Below are 25745 nucleotides of genomic sequence, written 5' to 3'. Positions count from 1 at the left end.
GGGTTCAATTTGACCCAATCAGAAGCCTCAGCAGCTCCACAAAGAAAGGTGAATGCCCCAGAGGAAGGCTGGAACGGAGAAGCCGCAGCGTCATTCAGAACGGAAACTGACCCTTCAGTCCACTCGTCCATGCTGATGACAGTCCCAAACTAAACTAGACGCACCTGCCTGCGCTTAACCCACGACCCTCCAAACATTTATTATCTTTCTTCCATTACTCATTCACAGGATGAGGGTATGGCTGGCCATGGCCAGCATTTATTGCCCATCCCTAATTGCTCAGAGGGCGGTTAAGAGTCAACCACATTGCTGTGGGTCTGGAGTCACATGGAGGCCAGGCCCAGGTAAACATGGCAGTTTCTTTCCCTGAAGGACATTAGTGGACCAGATGGGATTTTTCGACAATAGACAATGGATTCACAGTCATCATTAGCTTCTTAATTCCAGATATTTATTGAATTCAGATTCCACCATCTGCCATGCTGGGGGGTGATGGGTTGGGGGGTGGGGGTTCAAACCTTTGTCCCCAGAACATTATCTGGGTTAACAGTTCAGCAATAATACCACAAGCCCATTGCCTCCCCTTATTAATGTACTTACCCTAATGCCTTTTAAATGTTGTAACTGTACCCACATCCATCATTTCACACACAAACTACTCTCTTTTTTAAAAATTTCCCCCTTTTTTATCTTTCTCCTCTCACCTTAAGAATATGCCCCCTAGCCTTGAAATTTCCTGTCACTGTCTGGATAGAAATCTTTTCCTTCAAATCCTTCCTAATCTTCTTGCCTTTCACTTTAAAAGCATGCCACTTTGTCATTGTTCCTTCAACTAAGGGAAACAACTGCTTCCTATCATAGAATCCCTACAGTGGGGAAACAGGCCATCCAGTCCATCGATTCCACATTGACGCTCTGGAGAGCATCCTACCCAGGCCCACTCCCCGACCCTACCCTGTTCCTGTAACCCTAAATTCCCCATGGCTAACCCACCTGGTCTGCACAGTACAGGAACTTTGGGAGGGAACCCACACAGACACAGGGGCAGTGTGCAAACTCCACATGGCTGGGATTGAACCCAGGTCCTCAGTGCAGTGAGGCAGCAGTGCTAACTGCTGGGCCACCGTGCTGCCATGTCCACCCTGTCCATATCCCTCATAATTTTATACATCTCAGCCCAGCCTCCCCTCAATCTTCTCTGCTCTAAACAAAGAAACTTGAGCTTATCCATCTCTCCTCATGTCTGAAGTGCTCCATCCCAGGCAACATCCTGGTGAGTCTCCTTTCCAACCCTTTCAGTGCTGTAGCACCTGGGGGAACCAGAACTGCACACAGTACTCAAGCTCTGTGAAGTGCATTTCTTGTTGCTATGTAGACAACTGATGTTGCTAAAATGCTCCCACAAACAGCAAGAGATAAATGGTAATTATTGTATGTTGGTGGTGGTTTTGAATATTGGAGGAGTGTTGGCAATGACATTGGAAAGTGTCCTCTTCAACCAGCTCCAGAAACTCTTTAACTTCATTCTGCACCTTTGGATGAAGCATTTGATTCAACATTTCCTGTGAAGGAGGGGGGGGCTGGTGGTGAAAGAGAGGAAGATGATCACTGCCCTGTGACAAACAGGAGAAACAAGAAATTACAAGGGCTTCTCCTTGTATTTAATTTCTTCGACCTAAAAGAAAATGTGGCTTTTGCACTGAAAATCACTTCTGGAAGAGTCCATTAAAAGCTTTGGTTGTGTAACGTGGATTAAGCTTTTATCCATTTAGATGTCGCAAATCATTTCAGTCATCAATAAGAAATTTCCCCTGAGGTAGGAGTAATCCTTCATCTGTTGACTGTCTGCACATTGGGAGCAGGGGAATGGTTTGCCCTTTACAGGTTTGAAAAACCCCTTCAGAAACAACACTCCAATATCACTGTTTGCTAATAAATAATTTGGGCCGCTCCCTTGTTAGCCCACCGAGCCACAATATATTCAGATATTGTTAATGGAAACAATGATAATAGCGATCACACACAGCCGCATGTGAGAAAGCCATGGGTTAAATTTGACACTCCCTACGTCCTCAGGAGAGGGCTGGCAGATTAGGGCATATAAACAAGTGTCACACAAGCATCATTGCACCACCTCCCGTGGTATTTAAACAGAGTTGGGGTTGGGGTGTGGCAAGTGTTCCGGTAGACCATCCACCCCTGGGCCAACTGAGGCACTTAAGACCCAGGTTTGATTCTAGCCTCGGGCGACTGTCTGTGTGGAGTTTGCACATTTTCCCCCTGTCTCTGTGGGTTTCCTCTGGTTTCCTCCCACAGCCCAAAGGTGTGCAGTTTAAGGGTGGATTGGCCATGCTAAATTACCCCATACTGCTCAGGGATGATTGGTTATAGGGGGGTGGGTCTGGTGTGGACTTGCTGCGCTGAAGGTCCTGTTTCCACAATGTAGGGATTCCACATGGTCAGTTAATGATATCCTATCTGGTATTTTACCGGCAGTCATGGGAGGACGTGCACAGACCATGTGGCAGGGCCATTTTTTTCAGGAAATTGTGCTCCACAAATAAAATTGGAGGTCTTATGAAATGCAGAGTTAAGGTAACTTCTTTGTTTAAGTGATGCACAGTAAACAAACATTGCTTTCCCTTTACATTTGTATTTGGAAGCATAGAACATAGGTGTAGGAGTAGGCCATTCAGCCCTTCGAGACTGCACCACCATCGAATACAATCATGGCTGACCATGCAATCTCAGTATCCCATTCCCACTTTCTATCCATACCCCTTGATCCCTTTAGCCGCAAGGACCACATCCAGCTCCATCTTGAATATTTTTAACAAACTGGCCCCGATAGCTTCCTGTGGGAGAGAATTCCACAGGTTCACAACTCTCGGAGTGAAAAAATTCTTCCTCATCTCAGTGTGGAAAGGCTTACCCTTTATTCTTAGACTGTGACCCCTAGTTCTGGACTTCCTCAACATTGGGAATACCCTTTCCACATCTAGCCTGTTCAGTCCGATCACAGTTTTATATGTTTCTATGAGACCCCTCTCATTCTTCTAAATTTCATCAAAGTTTTGAAAGGTTAACTCTGCTTCTTTCACCCATGATGCTAGAGATTCTCCAGCACTTCCTGTTTTTCTTTAAGCTTCAAGAATTGTCCACTGCGCTATTGGTTGGTCATGGGTATTGGTGATTGTTTTCATGCAAGTGCAGGGTAGTTGTTGCATTAGCGTGAGGAAAAATAATTAAACTGAATGTTCACATGATTCAGTGGGGGTGGTCCATGATCTCATTGTGCTCAGAGAAATGGTTTGAATAGACCAATTAAGTTAATTAGTTAACTAACACACTACACTTTACAACAGAGTGGGTGATAGATAGTGGTGTGATATTAAAGGGCAGGTCATACCAGGTCACACGAATCCATCAGGAAGGGATGTAAGATTGACCTTTTTGCTCTGAAGGAGGTGTTAACTGGAGCTGCGGTTATTGCCCACTTACCAGATACGTTCCAGTCTGGAGATGCTGGTTTACCAACGTTTCCTATTGGAGTCCCTCCTGCGAGAACCATATGAAAAGGAAATGTAAGCGTAGCTGTGCAAAATAAAAATTCGAGGGAAAGGCAGCTTTGAGAACCTGTTGTCAGTCAACATCCCATTACTAAAATAACCTAACATTGGCAAAGCTGGAGATGCTGAACAGCAGATGGAAACAAAAATCTGTGCAAGAATCTACGAGTCTCTTCTCTGCACCACTAGGAACATCCAAGGCTGAGCTTCTGAAAGTGGGTGTCAGCGTCACAAGTAGGCGTCATGAGTTGAAATTTTAGAGTTGCGAGCTGTGAGGCAGCTGACCCCCTCACTCTCTCTTGGATCTTCACTCCATTGCCCCCGCTCTCACATGTTTGCTCCCAATCTGACCACAGCACCCCACCCTGACATCTCATTTTCAATGAAGATTCGTGACAATTTTGAAGCCTAGTGAAAGGGTCACTATAGGGGAGAAAGGTTTGGGTGACCATTGATTTAAAGAAAGGGCTTGTGTTTCTGCAGCACCTGTTGCCATCTCAGCAAGTCTCAAAGTTCTGAATAGCAATGAACAAAGATCAGTATTGCTTCTTCAAGCACCCCATTAATATCAGGCCCTCTGCCCTACTCCAATCAGCTTCTCATTCAGTTTCTTCTCCTGGGACCCTCTCCCTTCCAGCCCCACCATCTACAGTATTTTGAATCTGAGTTTGATTTATGGTTGTCACATGTACTGAGGTACAGTGAAAAGTGTTGTTTTGCATGCTGTACAGGCAGATCGTGCCATGCAAAGTGCATTTTAACGCACCACCCTCCTCCCTGGCCAACATGAGTTGCAGCAGTGAATCTCAGTGCAAGCTGGAAGAACAACACCTCATTTTCTGCTTGGGGACTCTGCAACCCTCCGGACTCAATATCGAGTTCAACAATTTTGGGGCCGAAACTCTCTCATGTCCTAGCCCCCTGCCCCACATACTGGGCCTTGTTATCACATAGCCTGCCATCATACACCATCTATTGTTAGTCATCAACAGTCCCCATTAACAGCTGTTCACCGTCCCGGCCAGATTGTCCTCCACTCCTTTGTCTCTCTAACTGCTCTTCTCCCTCTTCGGGCAATATCCATTTGTTTATTCCCGACATCACCCTTCTCCCTATTTTCTGCACATAAACTGACATTTTCCCAGCTGCCATCAGTTCTGAGGAAGGGTCACTGGATCCAAAATGTTAACTCTGATTTTTTCTTCACAGATGCTGCCAGACCCGCTGACCTTTTCCAGCAACTTCTGTTTTTGTTCCTAATTTACAGCATCTGCAGTTCTTTTGGTTTTTATTAACATTTGAGAGGTCCGTTCAGAAGTCTGATAACAGCAGGGAAAAATCTGTTCTTGAATTTGTCTGTACGTGTATTCAAACTTCTATATCTTCTACCTGGCAGACTGCAGCATAGGAGAGGCCTTTCGGCCTAACATAAACAGAAATTGCTGGTAAAGCTCAGCACATCTGGCAGCATCTGTGGAGATAAATCAGAGTTAACACTTCAGGTTGAGTGATCCTTCCTTAGAACTGATGGTAGCCCAGAAAATTTTGGTTTATGGTTGCTAGGAAAATGTCGGCGTGTAGGCCCTTTGGCACATCAGATCTGTGCCAACCTTTCTGCCCCTAATCCTACTTTCCAGCACATGGTCTGTAGTTTTGAATGTTGTTTTTCAAGTGCCCATGCATGTGCTTACCTGCTGGTCATCTCTGTGAGTCCTCTGCATTGTCATTTCCCAATTGGGCAGCATTTCGCTGAGGCCCGGCAACGGCACATTGTCTCAGAAACAAAAACAGAAGTTGCTGGAAAAGCTGAGCAGGTCTGGCAGCATCTGTGAAGGGAAAAAGACTGAGATAACGTTTCGGGTCTGGTGACCCTTCCTCAGCACATTATCTCAGGCAGTCCTTTAATGGAAAAGGTTTAATTTTGGCTGAGTCCCTTAGATGGGGCACCCCTGCTGCACGGTCGTGCTGAGGAACAACAGAGGACAGTGGTCATACTGATACTGAACAGTCTGAACACTCTCCGCTCTTACTTGGGTTGCATGCAATGACAGCAAACATGGATTAATACTAAAGGAAATTAACTTCCTGCCGTTGGATCCATATCTCCATGTGCGTGCTCATTTTATTCCTTAACTGAGAAATATTAGTTGACACAGTGGTAAAGGTTAATTGCTCCCAGCGAGATGTTTTGACGATTGCCAGTAAAATTGCTAATGGTGTAAAAGGTCCCAATTTCAGCTGTGTGGTATTGTGAAAGGTGTGGGGGATGGGGGATGGGGGCTGGGGCTGGGGGTGGGTGTAGTATTGAAGAACAGGTGCTAAGCTACGTTGATTAAAAACCATTATGAATATTATTCTGTTTAATGGCATAAAGCAGGAAGCTTGACATTTCGTTTCCAATCAATAGGCAGGCCCAGCCCAGCATTGCAGGATGGATGGCTGTAATTAATCTGCTCTCACTGGGAGAAGCAATCAAGAGTATCCACACTCTACAAAAGCACCAGAAAATGAGGAGTCGCTGTTTAACTGCCTAGATAAGACTTTAATCTCCCCTGTTATCATACACGAGCCATTAAAAACACAGCAGTACAGCCAGTGTACGCTGGTGTAGTCAGGTCCATTAGTTGCCATGGTAGCCAAGACAAAGGTTAAGCCATTTTCCAGTAGATCACCAGCAGGGATTCTAGCAATATACCAACGTATTGCCAATCTTTTTAATTAAAAACCTCCTCCTGTGGCCTGTATTAGCAGAAGAGGGTCTTTCACCCACAGTCAGGATTGAATTATCCAGCTTTGATCCCCATGTGGACGAACCATGTGGATTTGCTGTACAATGTCGCAGTGGGCTGATGCAGTAGTTGAGGATGTGACAGGATGGCAAAGGAACAGGAAGGGATAACAGAATGTACAGAAAAACTGTGACACTTGCATGTAGATGGCAAAAAGCAGCAGAAGGTGGGGCCTGTGTGTTTCCTGAGCCTTTGATTTCTTTGCCAGTCGAAACACAAGTTAATCTTAAAGTGGATTCTTTTGTCACAAGTTTTAATTTCTCCTTCCTGAAAGCAGTCCCTTTAACATTTGCTGCTTTCAGAGAATTGGAGCCCCTCAAAGGTAGACTCTCTTCAAAACGTATTTGAAAACAATTTATGGACCCCTTCTCGCCCTCATCTTGCAGAGACATCGCAGATTTTTAATGTCTTTGAATTGGAAAGGTCTCCTGAATGTGCATTTGGGGAAGATTAATTTGTTGGAGCTGAAATTGCAGGCTCTCACCTTCCCCCAAATGCCTCAGAAAGAGCTAAAGAGGGCTCATTTTCTCCAGGTTAGAGAGATTGAGGGTTTTTTCCCCATTAGGGATGGAGGGAATTACTGTAATTTTTGAGCAGAATGCTCAGACTTAACTTCTTATTAAAAATGCAAAAAAGTATTACATTGTCACTTAGCAGGCCAGGCCTGAAGTTGGAGCATTTTCCCGGTTTGAAGCTGAGAACAATTAGAATTGCCACATTTGTTCACTCATGATGTTGTTTTTAGTTTCTTTGGTGAATTCTCACCATCTTGCATTGTACACTCCCTGCTTTACTGCTAAATTCAATGTAATATTACAACAGGAAGAAGGTTCTAGTAACCAAGCTCCACTACTCCATGGGTTACATCATCAATACAAATGTTTTGAATCAGTTACCAAAATGGCCAATTGTTTCTGGTTATTATTGCACAGAATAAAAGAAACATTCACGAGTCCTCTTTAATGAACTCAAAATAATCAATATAGTATATATAAAACTATACATGGGCTTTAAAATAAGTCGGAAGACTAGTTAGCATTTAAAATTTCATCCATAATTAGGGATCAGTTAGGTCAGTTGGCTGGATGGCTGATTTGCAACCCAGAGTGATGGAATTATGGTGACTTACCTTAATTCATAATTAAAATTAGAACCCAAAAATAGATGCACTTTCGTAACACAAAGCATACGATTCTACAGGGATATTTTGTAAAAGGGCAAGAGGAAAGCATTCTTTATAAAAACCAAAAGAACTGTAGATGCTGTAAATCAGAAACTAAAACAAAGTTGCTGGAAAAGCTCAGCAGGTCTGGCAGCATCTGTGGCGAGAAATCAGAGTTAACGTTTCTGGTCGAGTGACCCTTCCTGAGAACATTCTTATTGGCTAAGAGTCTGAAAAACAGGATAGAATTTGACAATTCTCATAATCCTCTAGGTTTCTTGTGGATGAAATTGAATTGCTGACCGCTGTAAAACTGATGAAAGATATTCCAAACTGTTTCAGAAAAGAGAAATACTGCGGATGCTGGAAATCAAATAAAAGAAAAGATGCTGGAGAAACTCTATAGGTCTGGCCATGTCCACGGAGAAAGAAACAGGGGTAATGTTTTGAGACCAATATGTGCCTTTTAAAGAACTTCTGTCTCCTCAGGCCTGTCTGGTCCAAAATTTGTGCCATAATGCAACAAATTCCATTCAACTACCTGTCCGTTACAACCCTAGTCAAAATTTATGTAACTCGACCGTGAATACATTCAATGATTCAGTTTCTGTGGTCACTGGGGGAGAGAGTTTCACTCATTAATGATAAGAAGTTCCTCCTGATATCTGTCATAAATGGAGGACTCCTGTGTTAGGCTCAAAAATGATATACCAAACCAGACTATTATGTGTTAATTGCTAAGTGTTAAGTGGACATCGCAGTGAGCAATTGAGGTAAAGTGGAAAAGTACACAAAAAACAGGCTTAATGCAAAAACAGAGATAGTCGGAACTGCAGATGCTGGAGAATCTGAGATAACAAGGTGTAGAGCTGGATGAACACAGCAGGCCAAGCAGCATCTCAGGAGCAGGAAAGCTGGCGTTTTGGGCCTATACCCTTCTTCAGTATTCAGAATTCAGGCTTTTCTGAAGAAGGGTCTAGGCCTGAAATGTCAGCCTTCCTGCTCCTCTGATGCTGCTTGACCTGCTGTGTTCATCCAGCTCTACACCTTGTTATCTCAATGCAAAAACAGTCTGTTTGTGACTGGGTGGAAGTTGCCTGATCTTGAGGGGTAGTGGGAATCGCTCACTTGTGCAGTCTACATGGGAGTACCTGGATTTGTTTATCACCTATTTTTGAGGGCTGGAAAAGTGCTGAAGGCACTGTCAAGTGGTGATACAGAACTTAACCAGAATAGTATTAACATCGGGGACTCTGTCACACTCGTTGTACTTTCCCTATTGGACAGGTTCAGGAGATCAGGCCATCAGCTTTCACCAACAGACGGGGCATCGTGGCCTAGTGCTGTGGAAACTGAGATCTAACTCTGAGTGTCAGCCATAACCCAGAAATCCGCAGTGGATAGGAGGCTGTGATACTCATTTACGAATCTATCGATACAGTTTAAGCAGGTAGATCCACCCATTAGCTTGCATATATCCAAAGTGGATTAAGCTAATAAATTTTCTTTATATCAAAGCACATGTGTCTTCTTGTATTTATTTTGACCAGACCTTAAAGAACATGTTAGGCTCTTTCAGCCTAATAATACAGGGACATTAAACTGTGGTCCCTATTTCTAGATTTCCCCAAGAGACATCTTTTCATTATCTACCCTGTCAAGCCCTCCTCAGAATTTTTGTATGTTCCAACAAGATAAGCTTTCAATCAGTTAAAAGTGAATATAGGTTCGACCTGCCCAACCTTTCCTCCTCAGTAAACCCCTTCATCACAGGAAGCAGCCTGGCTGTGGGGAGGTCAGAATTAGAATTAGAATCCCTACAGTGTGGAAACAGCCCCTTCGGCCCAAGAGGTTCACACCGAACTTCACAGCATCCCATCCAGACCCATCCCCCTATAACCCACGTACCCCTGAACACTACGGGCAATTTAGCATGGCCAATCCACCTAGCCTGCACATCTTTGGACTGTGGGAGGAAACCGGAGCACCTGGAGGAAACCCACACAGACACAGGGAGAATGTGCAAACTCCACACAGACACAGTCGCCCGGGGCCGGAGGTGAACCCAGGTCCCTGGCACTGTGAGGCAGCAGAGTTGACCACTGAGCCACCGTGTCTCTTATTGTGGGAGAGTGCTGTGTTTTTATCTCAGATGAGACATTAAACTAAGGATCTTGTCAGTCATCTCAAGTGGGCGCAAAAGATCCTATTTGAGTAAGGGCAAGATGTCCTGGCCAAAATTTATCCCCTAACAAACATGTATAGCATACTACCTGGTCATTTTCACTTTCCTGTTTGTGCGAGTTTGCTGTGCTCAGATTGACTGTCTTGTTTCCTACATTACAACAGGAACTACATGCCATAGAGTCATACAGTTCACAAACAGAATCCTTCGATCCAACGAGTCCATGCTGAACATAATCCTAAACTAAACTAGTTCCACCTGCCTGCTCCGGGCCCATATCCCTCCAAACATTTCCTACTCATGTACTTATCCAAGTGTCTGTTGAACATTTTAATTGTGCCCACATCCACCACTTCCTCAGGAAGTTCATTCCACACGTGAACTCACCCTCCATGTAAAAAAATTGTTCCTCATGGCTTTTATAAATTTCCCTCATCTCACCTTAAAAATATGCACCCTTGTCTTGAAATCCCCCATCCTCAGGAAAAGGCATCTAACATTAACTCTGTCTATACCCCTCATTATTTTATAAACTTCTTTAAGGTCACCCCTCAGCCTCCCATGCTCCAGTGAATAAAGTTCCATCCTATCTAACCTTTCAAGCCTTCCACACCTGACAATATTCTGGTAAATCTCTTCTGAACTCTCTATAGCTTATCCTTCCTGAGGTGGGCAACCAGAACTGGACACAGTCCTCCAGAAGAGACCTCACCAATGTCTGGTACGACCTCAACATGAATTCCCAACTTCTATACTATAAGGAATGAGCAATGAAGGCAAGCATGCTAAATGCCTTTTTAACTATTCTATCTATATGTGACATAGTTTTTGAAGAATTATGTAGCTAAACCCCTAGATCCCTCTGTTCTACCACACTACCCAGCGCCCTACTATTAATTGTATCAGTCCTGCCCTTATTTGTTGTACCAAAATACAATATTTATCCAAATTGAACTCCATGTGCCATTTTTAGCACATTGACTCACTTGATCAAGATCCCTTTGTAATCGTAGCAAACTTTCTTCACCAAAATGCTACCAATTTTAGTGTTATTGCAAACTTATGTCAAAAATTCCTCATTGGGTAAAAAAGTGCTTCTAGACATCCTCATGTCATGAAAGGCACAATATGAATGCAGGTATTTCTTGATTATATGTCTTGTTGTGTTATGTCTCATGGTTAATATGTTTGTATATGTTTAAGAGATAAACAAACTTCCATTAAGCTCCAGGAGGCATACGCTGGTTTAAAAGTACAGTTCTGTAAAGACTGACCTAATTAGTTTTTAAGCCCCTTTCCGAAATCAGACCTATACCCACATGCCACTAGTTAGAAATCTAAATTTTTAAAACAAAATTGCATCCCTTTCATTCTCACACTGCAGTTTTGCGGGAGTTTACTGTGCTCAAATTGGATGTTGTGTTTCCCACATTACTGCACTTCAAAAAAAGTATGTTATTGGCTGTAAAATGCTTTGTGATGCTGTGAGGCTGTGAAAAAATCTAGATAAATGCAAATGTCTTTTTTTTCCTTCCTCTGCTAAGCTGTTGGGGAAATCTTTCTGTCGTCGACATTATTAAATGGTTGTAGTAGCAGTATGTAAGAAATTAATGTGATGTGGTCCTCAAAACTCCAGTAAAATCCTACAACTATGTGTAATAAGGAGGGAGTTTCGTTGACTTCGCATAAATGTGCAGCCTCCACCGTTCGCTTTTGCCTTGTCTATACTGTAATAATGGTACTTTTGCCCAGGACCTGGCCCTGCAGCTTACAGATGAATGTTAAGATTATTTTGTTTTACAAACTAAAGTCCTCTCATCACAATGAGTTTTCACCATTTACTTGTGCAGCTAATATATTCTTTTTCAATACATCGGACAATTATAAGGAGAATGGTCTAGCAACTGTCCTGGGACTGCAGCTTTGACAGTTCAAATTTCAATAAAATGACATTTTAACTTCCAGAAATCCATACACTTAAAACCGTTGCATACACTTAACAGGTGAGTGAAGCAGAGTGTATTCACTTAGGTGCGTGAGCGTGACTACATGTTGTAAAACATTTGTCATGCCATCCAACCTAATGTATTATGGATAACGCTAAATTTTTAAAAATCAGCAAATACATGGAAATTAAGATTGCTGAGCGGATAGAAGTTTACAGAGGGTGACTAAAATGAATGATCAATATTGTAATAAATAGGAAATGGGTTGTCCATTGAAAATAATACATTAACCATAAGTATCACTTTTATTAATCTACTGAGACTACCTTCCTGAGTATGAAAGGTGCTTTCATATTTGCAAATTGTAGAAGAGAAACATCCTTGCGTCAATCTCTCATGATCTGAAACCGCAGAACGAAGGTTTGAAGCAAAGAAGCTGGTTTTATGTAATGTTAATGCCTGTTTCCATGTGCCTATTTTGCTGAAACAGCCCTCTTATTGTTTGGCAGGACCCAGATCTCCTACTTGTACAGCTTTGTCATTCCTGTGAGTGAATGCAGCAGGTACCTGGCCATTTAAACCAAGGTACGTGGGGAATTTCAGCTTCTGGAGGTTTCATAGCTGACATGTGGCAGGAGGCCACACACTGAAACCTGCACCATCTGACCGCAGAAGCTGTGATCTTGTCTGTCCACTCCAGACACTTGAGCGAAGCATCCAGGCAGACACTTGAGTGCTGAACTAAACAAATGCTGCACTACCTGAGATACTACCATTTGGTTTGTATAACAGATTCTATGGCACTCCATGTTTATCTCCCTAACCCACCAACCTCAGCACTGTGCCTTTGCTGGGCATTTACTGTGCAACATGAGGACCCATGTCGGAGTTGAAACAAATAGGCTGGGGTATATTCCCTGGAGGATGAGGGATGACCTATAGGAGTTTATAAAATCATGAGGGGCATGAGTAGGGTGAATCCTATTTTTCTCCAGCATGAGGGAGTCCAAAAGTAGAGGACATAGGTTTAAGGTGAGAAGAGAAAGATTTAAAAGGGACCTAAGGGGAAAATTTTTCACACAGAGGGTGCTGCATGTATGGAATGAACTACCAGAGGGAGTGTTGGAGGCTGGTACAATTACAACATTTAAAATGTATCTGGATGGGTGTGTGAATAAGAAGGGTTTAGAGGGATATGGGTCAAATGGGACTGGATTAGTTTAGGATATCTGGTCAGCATGAACGAGTTGGACCAAAGGGCCTGCTTCCGTGCTGCACAGCTCTCTGACTCTATGACATTATTGGCACCATTAATGACTGAAGTCCTGACACAACCTTTTAACTCATTAAAATATCAAGTATATTCAATGCACAAACATTTTATTCCACAATTGAATAAAGACCTCACCTTGACTTGTATCAATCACATATCTAAATGGATGAATGATTTTTCAAATGGATACCAAAAGAGTTTGTGCCAATTAATATGAATAAATATTGATGCAGAGTCACAGGATGCTACTACAGGGAAACCAAAAGTGCTGCAGTGCTAAAACACAAACGTTGCTGGATTAGACAGTCAAATTGAGGAAATAAAAGCTTTATAGAGACATAGAGTTGTAGAGTCATAGAACTGTACAACATGGAAACAGACCCTTCAGTCCAACGTGTCCATGCCTACCTGATATCCTAATAATCTTGGTCCATTTTTCAGCATTTGGCCCATATCCCGCTATTCCCTTCCTATCCCTGTATCCATCCAGATGCCTTTTAAATGTTGTAATTGTACCAGACTCCACAATTTCCTCTGGCAGTTGATGTACGCGCCACCCTCTGCTTTAAAATTTTTCCCCTTAGGTCCCTTTTAAATCTTACCCCTCTCGCTTTAGACCTATGCCCTCTAGCTTTGGACTCCCAGGGAAAAGATCTTGGCTATTCACCCTATTCATGCCCCTCACGATTTTATAAACTGCTATAACGTCACCCTTCAGCCTTCAATGCTCCAGGGAACACAGCCCCAGCCTCTTCTCAAACCGTCCAACCCTAGCAACATCCTTCTGAATCCTTTCTCTACCCTTTCAAGTTTAACAACATCTTTCCCATAGCAGGAAGACCAGAAATGAATGCAGTATTCCAAAAGTGGCCTAACTAATGTCATGTACAGTGGAAACATAGCCTTCCAACTCTGATACCCAATGCATCAACCAATAAAGGCAAGTATATCAAATGCCTTCCTCACTATCCTATCTACCTGCAAGTGACAACAAACTGCTATTCTATAGCCAGAAAATGTAGGCACGGAAGTAGACCATTCAGCCCATCAAATCTGCTCCACCATTCAATGAGATAACAGCTGACCTGATAAGCCCCAATTCCTGCCTTTACGCCATATCCCTTGATTCTCTCACTGATTAAGGATCTACCAATTTTGGGCTTGAAATATATTCAAAATGGTACCATCTTGATGGAAAAAAATACGAGTTCCATGTTATGCAATTGCAAACGGAATGTTTATGTTTTTGAGAAGAAAATGGCATCAAATGAATTTGCCAATGCCGGTGGTTTATGGATCAGCATTTTATAGTTTCAAATCCTTCCATGGTATGATTCTAATCAAAATTCTAGTGAAGATTATTGAAAACCTATCTGAACCAGTTAGATCGTACCTTAATCTTCTCGCCTCAAGGGAATACAAGGGTCTATCATGAATTTTGCCCTCAGAATTTAGCTCCTTTTAGCCCCAGTATTGTTCTGTTGAATCTGTTGTTGTTTGCATTTATTTTGATGGTCAATATAGTACCACTGTGTTTAAAAAAAAGCCAAGTATTTTATAAAGGTGGTTCAGATTCAATTAAGTTCCCTCATTCACAGTGGAAGACATCTATCTTTCATCTTTCATCTCAAATAAAATTGGGAGTCCAAGGGAAGGAACGCTGCAGAATAAAACCTCATTTTATTTTTGATGTTGAGAGCTTGCTCATGGTTGACAGTTCCTCATTCTTGTTCTGTTGTTGATAGGGGAGTAGGATAGCAGAATTGCCACCTTCCCAATCACTCCTTAAGACATTTTGCTGCAGTTAAAGAGCTATGTGTGTTTTAAAAAAACCATTGGCATGCAAAACAACCTCACAAACAGCTGGGACGGCACAATGATGCAGCACAAGAGGAGGTCATTTGGCCCATCTTGCCTGTGTCAGCTCTTTGGTTGAGCTATCCAATTGTTCCACACCACTCCAGCTCTTTTCCAATAGCCCCACTCATCAGAAAATATAACAGGGAAAGGCTCAAATGTCTCTCAAAGTGGAAAAATCAAGCACAACAGCGCTAGTTAAAAGGCCATCAGAGAATATTGGTGCTCTAGTTTGAAAATGTGACTTGCTGTGGTGTTTTGTGTCTCTTATAAAGGGAGTCCAGCATTTAATACTCATTTCTGAATGGGGGAAGAACTCACATGGATAGTTTCTTTTCCACTGCTGTACAAACATAGAATGAAGCCATTCAGCTCTTCTTGTCTGTGCTGGATCCCAATCTGAGCAGTTTGCCACATTTTTGAATACGTTTACCAGTTATAGACATTACTGGCTCAGACAGCATTTATTGCCCAGAGGCAGTTAAGAGTCAAACACACATTGCTATGGGTCTGAAGTCACATGTAGACCAGACCAGGTAAGGATGGCAAATTTCCTTCCCTAAGAGGCAGTATGAACCAGATTTTTTTTTCATAACCGCATTTAACGTGATCACCTTAAGGTAGCCCCTTAATGAATTCAAATTTCACTCTCTGCTTGGTGGCGACTTGGATTTCTTTCCCTGACTTTCTGGGAATTGTCCATTGAGATTACCACTGTCACCATCCATGCCATTACCATACTTTCTCCTTGTATTCCTCACATTGCTCTTTTGCAGATAATAAACTTGGTTCCTCTCGAAAGCCTTGAGTGAAACTGCCTACGTCACAGTCCAGGTTCTAATCACACACCATGTGATGAATAGATAACACAGCGTGGGGCTGGAGGAACGCAGCAGGCTAGGCAGCATCAGAGGAGCAGGTAAGATGACGTTCTGGGTCAGGACCCTTCTTCAGTCTCAACCTGAAACGTCAGCTTTCCTGCTCCTCTGATGCTGCCTGGCCTGCTGTGTTCCTCCAGCTCCACACCTTGTTATCTCTGACTCCAGCATCGGCCGTTCTTACTATCTCACCATGTGATAAAGTATCACCTCATGTTACCATTGCTCCTTTTGCGTATTGTATCTTTTTTTCCCCAATCCTTCCTCAATGGGGAGGCTTTTCCCAAAAACTCTGTAAAACCCAAATTAGTTGAACAAATTCTTGCTGACTTTCCTCAATTAAAGTAAATTTGCCCAAGTAAATGTGAACAAGATCAGTGAAACTTGAAGTCAACTCTTGGCTTACAAGTCCAGTGCTATAACCCACAAGCTATTGAGGCAGAATTTATTTTCTCTTAAGACAAATGCAGGTTATTATTAACACAGCAATGATGTGTTTAGATGGAATGTTTCACAGATCGTGAGGGCTTCACAGTGCATCTGAACAGACAGAGACAGATTGCAGTTCTGAGTTCTGTGGAAGGGTCACTCGAAATGTTAACTCTGATTTCTCTCAGACCTGCTGAGGTTTTCCAACAATTTCTGTTTTGTTAGAGATTCTGTGCAATGTTTTTGACGATACCTCAGAAAATACAGCACGTCCACAATGTTGCACAAAATTATCACCTTGGATTGTATCTTGAACTTGAAGTTTCAATATGGATGCATGATGTACAAGTTAGAAATGGTTGAACTGCCAGTTGTGAGAATATGAGTAGAGTGAATAGGTTCATTATTAGGAACTCTGCTTGATCCTGTCTCCCTTTTCTGTCTGTTTTACAGTCTGGCACTAACTCTCATCATCTTTGTCAACTATGGAGGTGGTGGCTATTGGCTCTTTGAACACGCGCCATGGAATGGTATTGTAAAAAATGTTACTTCTAGTTTGTGTTACATCCCTTAAAAAAAAATTCAAACTGCATAACACATTCTCGATACTAACCGCTGTTTTCAAATGTTATCGTGCAGTTAGTAGTTATGGGGTGGCATGGTGGCTCAGTGGTTAGCAGTGCTGCCTCACAGCTCCAGTGACCATGCTTTGATTCCAGCCTCAGGCGACCGTCTGTGTGGAGTTTGCACATTCTTCACTTGTCTGCATGGGTTTCCTTCGGGTGCTCTGGTTTCCTCCTGTAAATATGCAGGCTAGGTGGATTGGCCATGCTAAACCTCCCTATAATTTCCAGGGATGTGCAGAATAATTGGGTTAGCCATGGGAAGATCAGGGTGACAGGGATAATGGGTCTTGGTGGAATGTTCTTTAGAGTCTCAGTGTGGAATCAATGGACCGAATGGCCTGTTTCTACACTGTAGGGATTCTATGAATTAGCATTGTTACTGAATTCTTAATCAAGGCTCGTTGCCATCTTTGAGACTAGGAGGCTTTGAGATATTTAGTAAAATATTTCTGTTTCATCTCCAGCAGACTTGGGGTTTATCTAAGCCTATCATTTTCCCACAATCATTGGTCATCCCACCATTTCCTTTACCACCCCCAATAATTACAATATTGTGTTATTTCTCATGATCAATATGTCACTATACCTTTAAGAGATGTGCAGGGTATATGTGGGAGTATGAAGTTCTCATAGTTTATCCTGTCCTGGGATCACCTGAAACATGCTGACCCAATGGAATCTGATAGCTCAATGATAGCCCAGACACTTATGTGCCTGTGAATCTAATGATAGTCAGCTGTCTTTAATGTCTGTTAAATTATTCGATATCCTGATATCCATGCTCCTTTTACAATATGGGAGATTAGATTACCTTCAGTGTGGAAACAGGCCCTTCGGCCCAACAAGTCCACACTGCCCCTTGAAGCATCCTATCCAGACCCATCCCCCTATAACCCACACACCCCTGAACACTACGGGCAATTTAACACAGCCAATCCACCTAGCCTGCACATCTTTGGACTGTGGAGGGAAACCGGAGCACCCGGAGGAAACCCATGCAGACACGGGGAGAATGTGCAAACTCCACACACAGTCACCCGGGGCGGGAATCGAACCTGGGTCCCTGGCGCTGTGAGGCTGCAGTGCTAACCACTAAGCCACCGTGTCACCCCCAAGATAACATAAGCATTGCCACATCAAGTAAAATATCCTGTCAGAGGCAAAATCAAACACATGAAACACTTTTTGACTGCCACAGGTTTTGTTGGGATTCAGGAACACGGGAAACTAGAGGCACAAGAGGAAAGGGACACAGAATGGAATGAAGGATTTAGAAAGCGAGCAATCTCTCGCAAATTTTCATACCTCGAGGCACATCACGTACAATGATGAGCAGGAACTGTTGTTCAGGCAAAGCAGAGATTCACTTAGAGAGTGAAGGGCGCACTAAGAGATGGAGATAGAAATACATAGCGACAAGAGTCATCTGTTAACTGACATGTCTGGCCTGATTTAATATTTTTGTTGACCCTTCCCTCACCTCTTTCGCTGTCTCTTGTTGCTGGCCCCTCATTGTGCTCCTAACAGGAGAAACAACGGCATGGCCTGGTGCTGTTATGTTTCAGGCCAACAGGAGATCTGAGAAAATACAATCACACAAAGGAAGTCAAATGTGATGTCTGGGAAAAGCTAGAATCTTTAGCTCTTGGAAAATCAGCCGAATGCTATGCAGCAGGTGCAGGGCAAGGGTCCTTCCAATGCTTAATGCAATGGAAATTGCATGCAAAGCATTGAAAGCACAAGTTTCTAACCATTGAATCAAAGTAATTCTCTCATTAAAGCAATAAATCAAAAATTATTCAAAAATTAATATTCTCCAGAGGTCTGCAACCTGAGTCTCTGGCATTATTGATTCTTGTATTCCTGAAGGTTTTAAACCTCAACTCAATTCTGCAGGAAGCATAATCTTGCTGGGTTATATACTAAACATCCATTTACTATGTGCAGTGCTCTGCAGGAAGCTTAATAAATCTTTCTTTGTAGCGAGGGTAGGGGACCGGGTCCTGTGGACAATACAGACGCAAGAATAAGTGTATCATTGGTGCAGAGCAGGAGCTGAATGTTTGTGCAGCAATGCAGCCCACAGCTGTTCATCATGGCAGTGCCACTGGAGGGAGACAAGGAGTGGATGCGAAGTTGTTCTGCCTTCCAGACAGAGGAAGAATTTGTGGACTGAAAACTTGGGTAAAGAGATAGAGGCTCGAAATTTGTAGTCAACCTTGGGGGCCAACATCTGCTGGATGTTCACCTGCACATCTGCCAATGTGGTTTATTGTGTCCATTGTACCCGGTGTGGCTTCCTCTACATTGGGGAAACCAAGCGGAGGCTTGGGGACCGCTTTGCAGAACACCTCTGCTCGGTTCGCAATAAACAACTGCACCTCCCAGTCGCAAACCATTTCCACTCCCCCTCCCATTCCTTAGATGACATGTCCATCCTGGGCCTCCTGCACTGCCACAATGATGCCACCTGAAGGTTGCAGGAACAGCAACTCATACTCCGCTTGGGAACCCTGCAGCCCAATGGTATCAATGTGGACTTCACCAGCTTCAAAATCTCCCCTTCCCCCACTGCATCCCTAAACCAGCCCAGTTCGTCCCCTCCCCCCACTGAATCACACAACCAGCCCAGCTCATCCCCTCCCCCCACTGCATCCCAAAACCAGCCCAGCTTATCCCCACCTCCCTAACCTGTTCTTCCTCTCACCCATCCCCTCCTCCCACCTCAAGCCGCACCTCCATTTCCCACTTACTAACCTCATCCTGCCTCCTTGACCTGTCCGTCCTCCCCGGACTGACCTATCCCCTCCCTACCTCCTCACCTATATTCTCCTCTCCACCTATCTTCTCCTCTATCCATCTTCGGTCCGCCTCCCCCTCTCTCCCTATTTACTTCAGAACCCTCTCCCCATCCCCCTTTCGGAGGACTGCTGCTTTGTCACCTGAAGTGCCACTCCTTTGTTGCCAACAGGTTGTGATTTCAAACAAAGACTGTACCCTAGTGTTGTGTGCATTCTGACTTTGTCAACCCCAGTCTGACATGGGGACCTCCACATCATGTTAGTTTCAAAGCGAAGGCGGGACTCTAAGAAGTACAATAGGGTGATTAAGGGAGTTGCCTGCAGTTAGCTGCTCCATACACTCCTTCATGAGCTTGTTAATGGCCTGGAGAGGACAAAAATGTAATTTTGAAGTGGCGCATCAGTGAACCCAAACAATGTGGCTAATGCACAGTTGTTGACACAGTCCAGAGTGGTTAAGTAATGCTAAGTGAAAAAAACGTCTTTTTGTGGAACAAGGATTATTTTGTTGGAGTCGGTGCGGTAGGTTCACATTGACTGCTGTCTGTGATTTCCTGCCTTCTCTGTTCTGCAAGGTAGTGTCTGTCACCTGTCTTTGCACGACAGTGCGAGTCCCTATCTACAGGCAACGCTCAGTGCCTCTAATCGAATATTGAGCACACCTCCAGATGATCTGCATTTGAAGGTAACATTGTACCAGCAGTACAGATGTGGTACAATATCGAGACCCGGGCATAAGCTATGTATCGGGGTGAAAATCAATCCTGGTCTGTTGAGGACGCTGAGGGCAGAATTTGAGGTGGAAGAGTTGGGTGTAAGAGATATGACATTTAAGCCAAACATAGAGTAACTTTTAATGCAATAAAATCTACAGATGTCTGAGAAAATTATGATGTCTAAGATTTAGATAGTTTTCTGTTATTTTTGAATAATTTTGATTTAAGCTTCTATTTCATCTCTTACAGGATTGACAGTTGCTGACATTGTGATGCCTTGGTAAGTAATAATGGATTATAAAACCATCTATGTATTCAAATCAACAATTCCCCTTGCTTTGTCCATAGTTATAGCCCAGTGACATGATGATTTGCACGTATATTTGTGCATCTAGCTTCAGCAAAAATGAAAATCCCTCAGTGAGGTAGAAGCAACCTTTAATGGAATGTGTTGTCAATAGCAGTATTATGATGGATGTATGCTCAGTAATAGATGATGTAAAGGCCAATCAATGGCTGGATCATCTTGGCAGGAAAGATGATTGACTTGGCTCATTTCAGAAGAAGGTAGATGTTATACTGAGATGAGGATTGAGCTACTCTCCTGTTGAACCTCTAGGACCTTGTGCATTTGGAATATCAAATTAAAGCTTCTTTCTGGTTAAAACCACATTTCTGACTTTACACTTATACAAACTGCAACAATTAAGAAAAATATTCATTCTGTTATGACACCTTCAGGACATCAGACAGCACTTCACATCCAGTGGTTTGGGCAGACATGGGTGGGTATTTGTGCATAGCAAATTCCCACAAACAGGTGTAAGGTGAATTAAATGCTCACGTATTATTGAGTTTGTGGGTTTAGGGGGAATGTTGGCCAGGGTTTAGAAAAAATGCTTTCTCTTCTGGGATCTTCAACATCTACCTAATGAGTCAGAAGGCTCACAGAGGGGAGACAATGACCTCATGATATGATTGCTGGACTGTAATTACAGAGACCCAGGCAATGTTCTGGAGACTTGGGTTCAAATCCCACCGTGGTAGATTGGTGGGATATTGAACTGAATTGAATTCAACAAAATCTAGGATTAAGAGTCTGATGATGACCAAGAATTGATTGTCAGGAAGGAATCTGTTATCCTTACCTAGTCTGGTCACATGTAACTCCAGACCCACAACTCTGTTGTTGACTCTTTACTGCCCTCTGGACAACTAGGGATGGACAATAAATACTGGCCTAGCTAGTGATGCCCTCATCCTGAGAATGAATAAAACAAAGGCACTTTGATTTAAAATCGCATCTCCAATAATGAAGTGAACTCTGAGCGTTGCACTGACATGTGAGCATAGATCCTGTAGCAGAGAGGACATACATCAAAAGATGTGCCGGGCATATACCTTGAAGCAATAATTACAAGTGTTAAACCTAGACTCCAAGCAGGGTACCCTAATTTGTTGCCATTCCAGGTAGAATATCCCAAATTGTTAAGCTTCTGGATGAGGAGGCAAATTAACTCCCCGTCTTTATTTGCTCACACCTCCCTTCAGTTAGTCACATCAAGGTTAAGTAAAGTGGATCCAGATCCACATGAATTTAAATTTTGAGAGGAGCTAATTCCAGCAGGCTTACTTGTTAAGTTTACAAAGAGTGAGTTTATCAATTACTAAACACAAAAAATGTTAATAACACATGGATTAGTATTGAGGTGAGCAAGACAGACAAAAGTTTCTAAGAGTGTCTGAGTTTTTCATGAAGAGCAGCTAGTTACAGTGGAGGTTATGAGTAGAACTTTGTCTGTTTTGCTCACCTCTTAATACTAATCCCTGTGTATATAATGCGTTATTAACTTTTTTTGTGTTTAGTAATTGATAAGTTTCATAAACCTTATTGTAGATTGGTTGAGATTTTATAATTCCTTTTCACCATGATTGCATTCCAGTAGTCAGGCTGAGAATCATAGACCCCCTACAGTGTGGAAGCAGGCCATTTGACCCATCGAGTCCACACCGACCCTTCAAAGAGCATCTTGCCCACCCCCACCCTATCACTGTGACCCAGCATATCCCATGGCTAATCCTGCGTATCTGTGGACTATGAGAGAAAACCTGAACACCCAGAGGAAACGCATGCAGCCAGTGGGAGAAACGTGCAAACACCAAACAGGCAGTAACCCGAGGGTGGAATCAAACCCGGATTCCTGGTGCTGTGAGACAGCACTGAGCCAACAGAACACCTGGGAGAGTCCTTTTGTTGTATTGTTTCCTTTTACCAAATGTGCGGCACTGACAGTAAGAGAGCCTTTATCTGCAACACAGGGGATGGATCTTCAACTGTGACCTTCACAGCATGCTAGCGCTCAAACTCAGGCTAGCACAACCGATAATATTGAATCCCACTAGCATACTCCAGTAGAGCTGAAAGTGGCTTTTTAACCCTTCTTTTAGTTTCTTCTTCAAAGGGACAAACACAAAATGTAAATGGAGTTTGGAGCATAATCTGCTGAAGGTGGTTTGCTGTTGAACAAATCTCTCATTGTCTGTAATTTTAAGTAATCACGGCCCAGGCTGTTCTCACTGCCTCCTCTCCCTTTGGAAGAGTTACTGTTTGAAATTCCTTTGGCATTCATGGGTATAGCATTCTGCGGATCTTTCCCCCATTCTCCAGGCAGCCACTTAATTTACATTTGTATCCATTTTTGGTTGTGTGAGCCCTCTTGTTAAAAACAGGTTTTGGAATAGCGAGTTAAAAATGTCCACAGCAACTAGAGATTCTGACCCATAGTTATGACATAAAGAATGATGTTATTTTCTCGGCTCATTTCCTTGGAGGTTGGAAAAGGAGGAGGATACTTAATAGTGGCTTTTAAAACATTGAAAATTACTTATGAGCGTGAATCTAGAAATGTTTTGTTTCTCTGAACTGTGACTTAATGATTAAGGGCCATCAGATTTGGAAAGCTTATTGCACAGTGGTAATGTCACTTAATTAATGATCTGGGGACATAGATTTGAATCTCATTTTGGAGGATGGTGAAATTGAACTCCAATAAAATTCTAGATTTAAAAGCCAGCCAAATGGTGACCAATTGTCGCGAATACTCATCACATTCACTCATGTCCTTTACAGAAAGGAATTTACCGACCTTATCTGGTCTAGCCTAAATCTGACCTCAGACCCACAGCAATATGGTTGATTCTTAACTGGCTGTTGAAATAGCTGAGCAAATTAACTGCTGGCTATTTAAATAAAAACAAAAGATACAAATGGAATGATGAGAGAGTTTAGAAGACAATTACTGGAGCTTTAATGTTTCGCCACAGAGGTAGTTGAGGCAAAAAAACAATTACATCCCAAAGACAGAACAGAGGAACATGCAGGGATAAGGGGAGAGAGCACAGTGGATTTGGGATTTCTTCACCGAAGTGCCAGCATAAAGTAAACTGAATGAGCTCCTTCAATACGTTATGTTTCTTTTTCTTCTTTAATGGGACTTTGAGTTTTCAGATAAAATTTCTACCAGTTGAGCCAAGCTGATGAAATACATATAGTTTGAAAGCAGGGCATTGGAATATAGTAGTCTGTGAGCAACAAGACTTTGATATTTTAGTAGTCCCCAGTTATTAATATCACATAAGGTAGGCACAGAAAGTCATTCTAAAGTTACAGATCAGGATTCACGAATATTAAAATCTCACAAAAGCACACAATTGCCTTACCTTTCCCTCCTGAATAATTGTCAGCGCGATCCCAAAGAGGGACAAAATTGTTTTGTGGAAAACTTGATATTCTGTGTGGTGTTCAGTCAAGCTGTGTCCGGATTGGGTTGGACCAGATCAATCTAAACAACAAATCATAATAGCTAGTCTAACCCTGAGTTCAATGTCAAAAAGTTAGATAACACAGCGAAGGACAATTAGGGTCTTGTCTCAGTGCGATTGTGGTTATAATAGAGTCTGGTGGTCAATGAAGCACTTTAAAAAGATTGAGACAATCACTGCAGAGAATTATTATCCACTTCACAAACCATTAACATTAATGACATACGTTGTGGAGATATGTTAGATGGATCTTAACCAGCTGCACGACTGTTGATTTACCTAGGGACTGTGGACGTCACCATACAGTAACTAATGAGAATTGAATCAAGACAAACACAAACCAGAACAAGAAATAAAGGATTTACATTTATAAAGCACCACGTCACATCTTTCAACACTGTTTGTAAATGCTTCATGTACAGCGAAACTGTGACTGTTGTTGCATTGGTGACAAGCAATCATCATTTTGTTGTAAAGCAAGAAATAGCATGAAGTGAAAATGAGGAATTCTGTTTTGTGGGTGGTTTTACTCAAAAGGGGACAGTTAGCTAGGATTTCTGGGGACCTCTCTGCTCTTTAGTTTGTTCTTGTCTGAAGTATTGGCACTTCTGACACTGCAGCACTCTTTCACTGCCATGTCAGCCCATATCTAAACATGGAACACTACAGGACTGACCTAATTGTCTCAATGAGTCAATGCTGGTTGTTTCAAAGAACAATTCAGTTAGTCCCAATTCCCCTCTCCTTGCCAACATCTCTGGTATTTTTTCTTCTTCAAGTATCGATCCAAATCCTATGCACAGGTTGCAGTATTCAGTACTCTGTCAGGCTTTGCATTCCAAATCAAAACCACTGTTATGTAAAAATGTTTCTCTTTATGCAGCCTTTTTTTTTGTGCACATATTACTGGAGAAGCAAATCACCTTCTGACTACGAGATAACACAGACCCACAACCACATTTCACTAACTCGCTTCTCAGTCAATAACAAACTATAATTAAAAAAGCTAAATACTTCCCAAGGACATCATCCTTCATTTCCTGCTTCAAAACTTTACTGCTCCCATTTTAAATAATTCCTTATCCAGCTAGGAAATGAATTTTATGATTTCTCATTGCACCAAGCCAATAATGAGAGAAATTTAAGCTGTTCTTTTGAAGATCCCAACTGTCTAACAAAAGTCTTTTATTTTCATGATCACAAAATAAACAATTGTAGAGATTTTTCAAATCATGAGCTCAATTCAAAAGTGTAGTTTGGACAATTTTTTGCACTAGTCTTTGCATCTTCCTTTACTGTAGTTTCTCATGTAGTTACAAGGTATATTCTACAGAATGTTTCAGTTGGTGTCTATGTATTAGGGCATGAATTTTTAATCCATTCATAAAGAATTCCTTTATCCAATATTTTAACAGGATTGATGGCTTCTCTGCATGCCGTACCTTCCATAATCCTGCTATATGACCCAGCCTTTCAACAAACTGAACATTGACTTTGTTTCCAAAATGGATACTTTCTTGGAAACAGCCTAACACCTTGAGCTTCCTGAATGATCCCTTTCTGAACAAGGCAGTCCTTTAATAAGTAAGCTTCCTGAATTGTGGTCCTTTGAATAAGCCTGATGTTTAAAGAGCGTCTGAAATGGTTCCTTGTCTGAAACGTGTCTTTGGTCAGCTTTCTGAGCTACACTTG

The 25745-nt window shown here is 42.4% G+C and overlaps 1 protein-coding gene across 1 annotated transcript in view; it reads left to right on the top strand.

Annotated features, from left to right (window-relative positions):
- Positions 1-25745, top strand: part of si:dkey-192p21.6 (uncharacterized protein LOC565246 homolog) — a 197688-nt gene that overhangs the window by 84002 nt on the left and 87941 nt on the right. The window contains 2 exon segments of the mRNA XM_059640359.1: positions 16542-16618; positions 20481-20511. Coding sequence (XP_059496342.1) covers positions 16542-16618; positions 20481-20511 — 108 coding nt within the window.

Source organism: Stegostoma tigrinum, chromosome 37 (assembly GCF_030684315.1).
Source record: "Stegostoma tigrinum isolate sSteTig4 chromosome 37, sSteTig4.hap1, whole genome shotgun sequence".
In the NCBI taxonomy this organism is placed as follows: Eukaryota; Metazoa; Chordata; class Chondrichthyes; order Orectolobiformes; family Stegostomatidae; genus Stegostoma; species Stegostoma tigrinum.
Note: the sequence above shows the minus strand (reverse complement) of the source record. Positions and strands in the feature narration are given on the sequence as shown.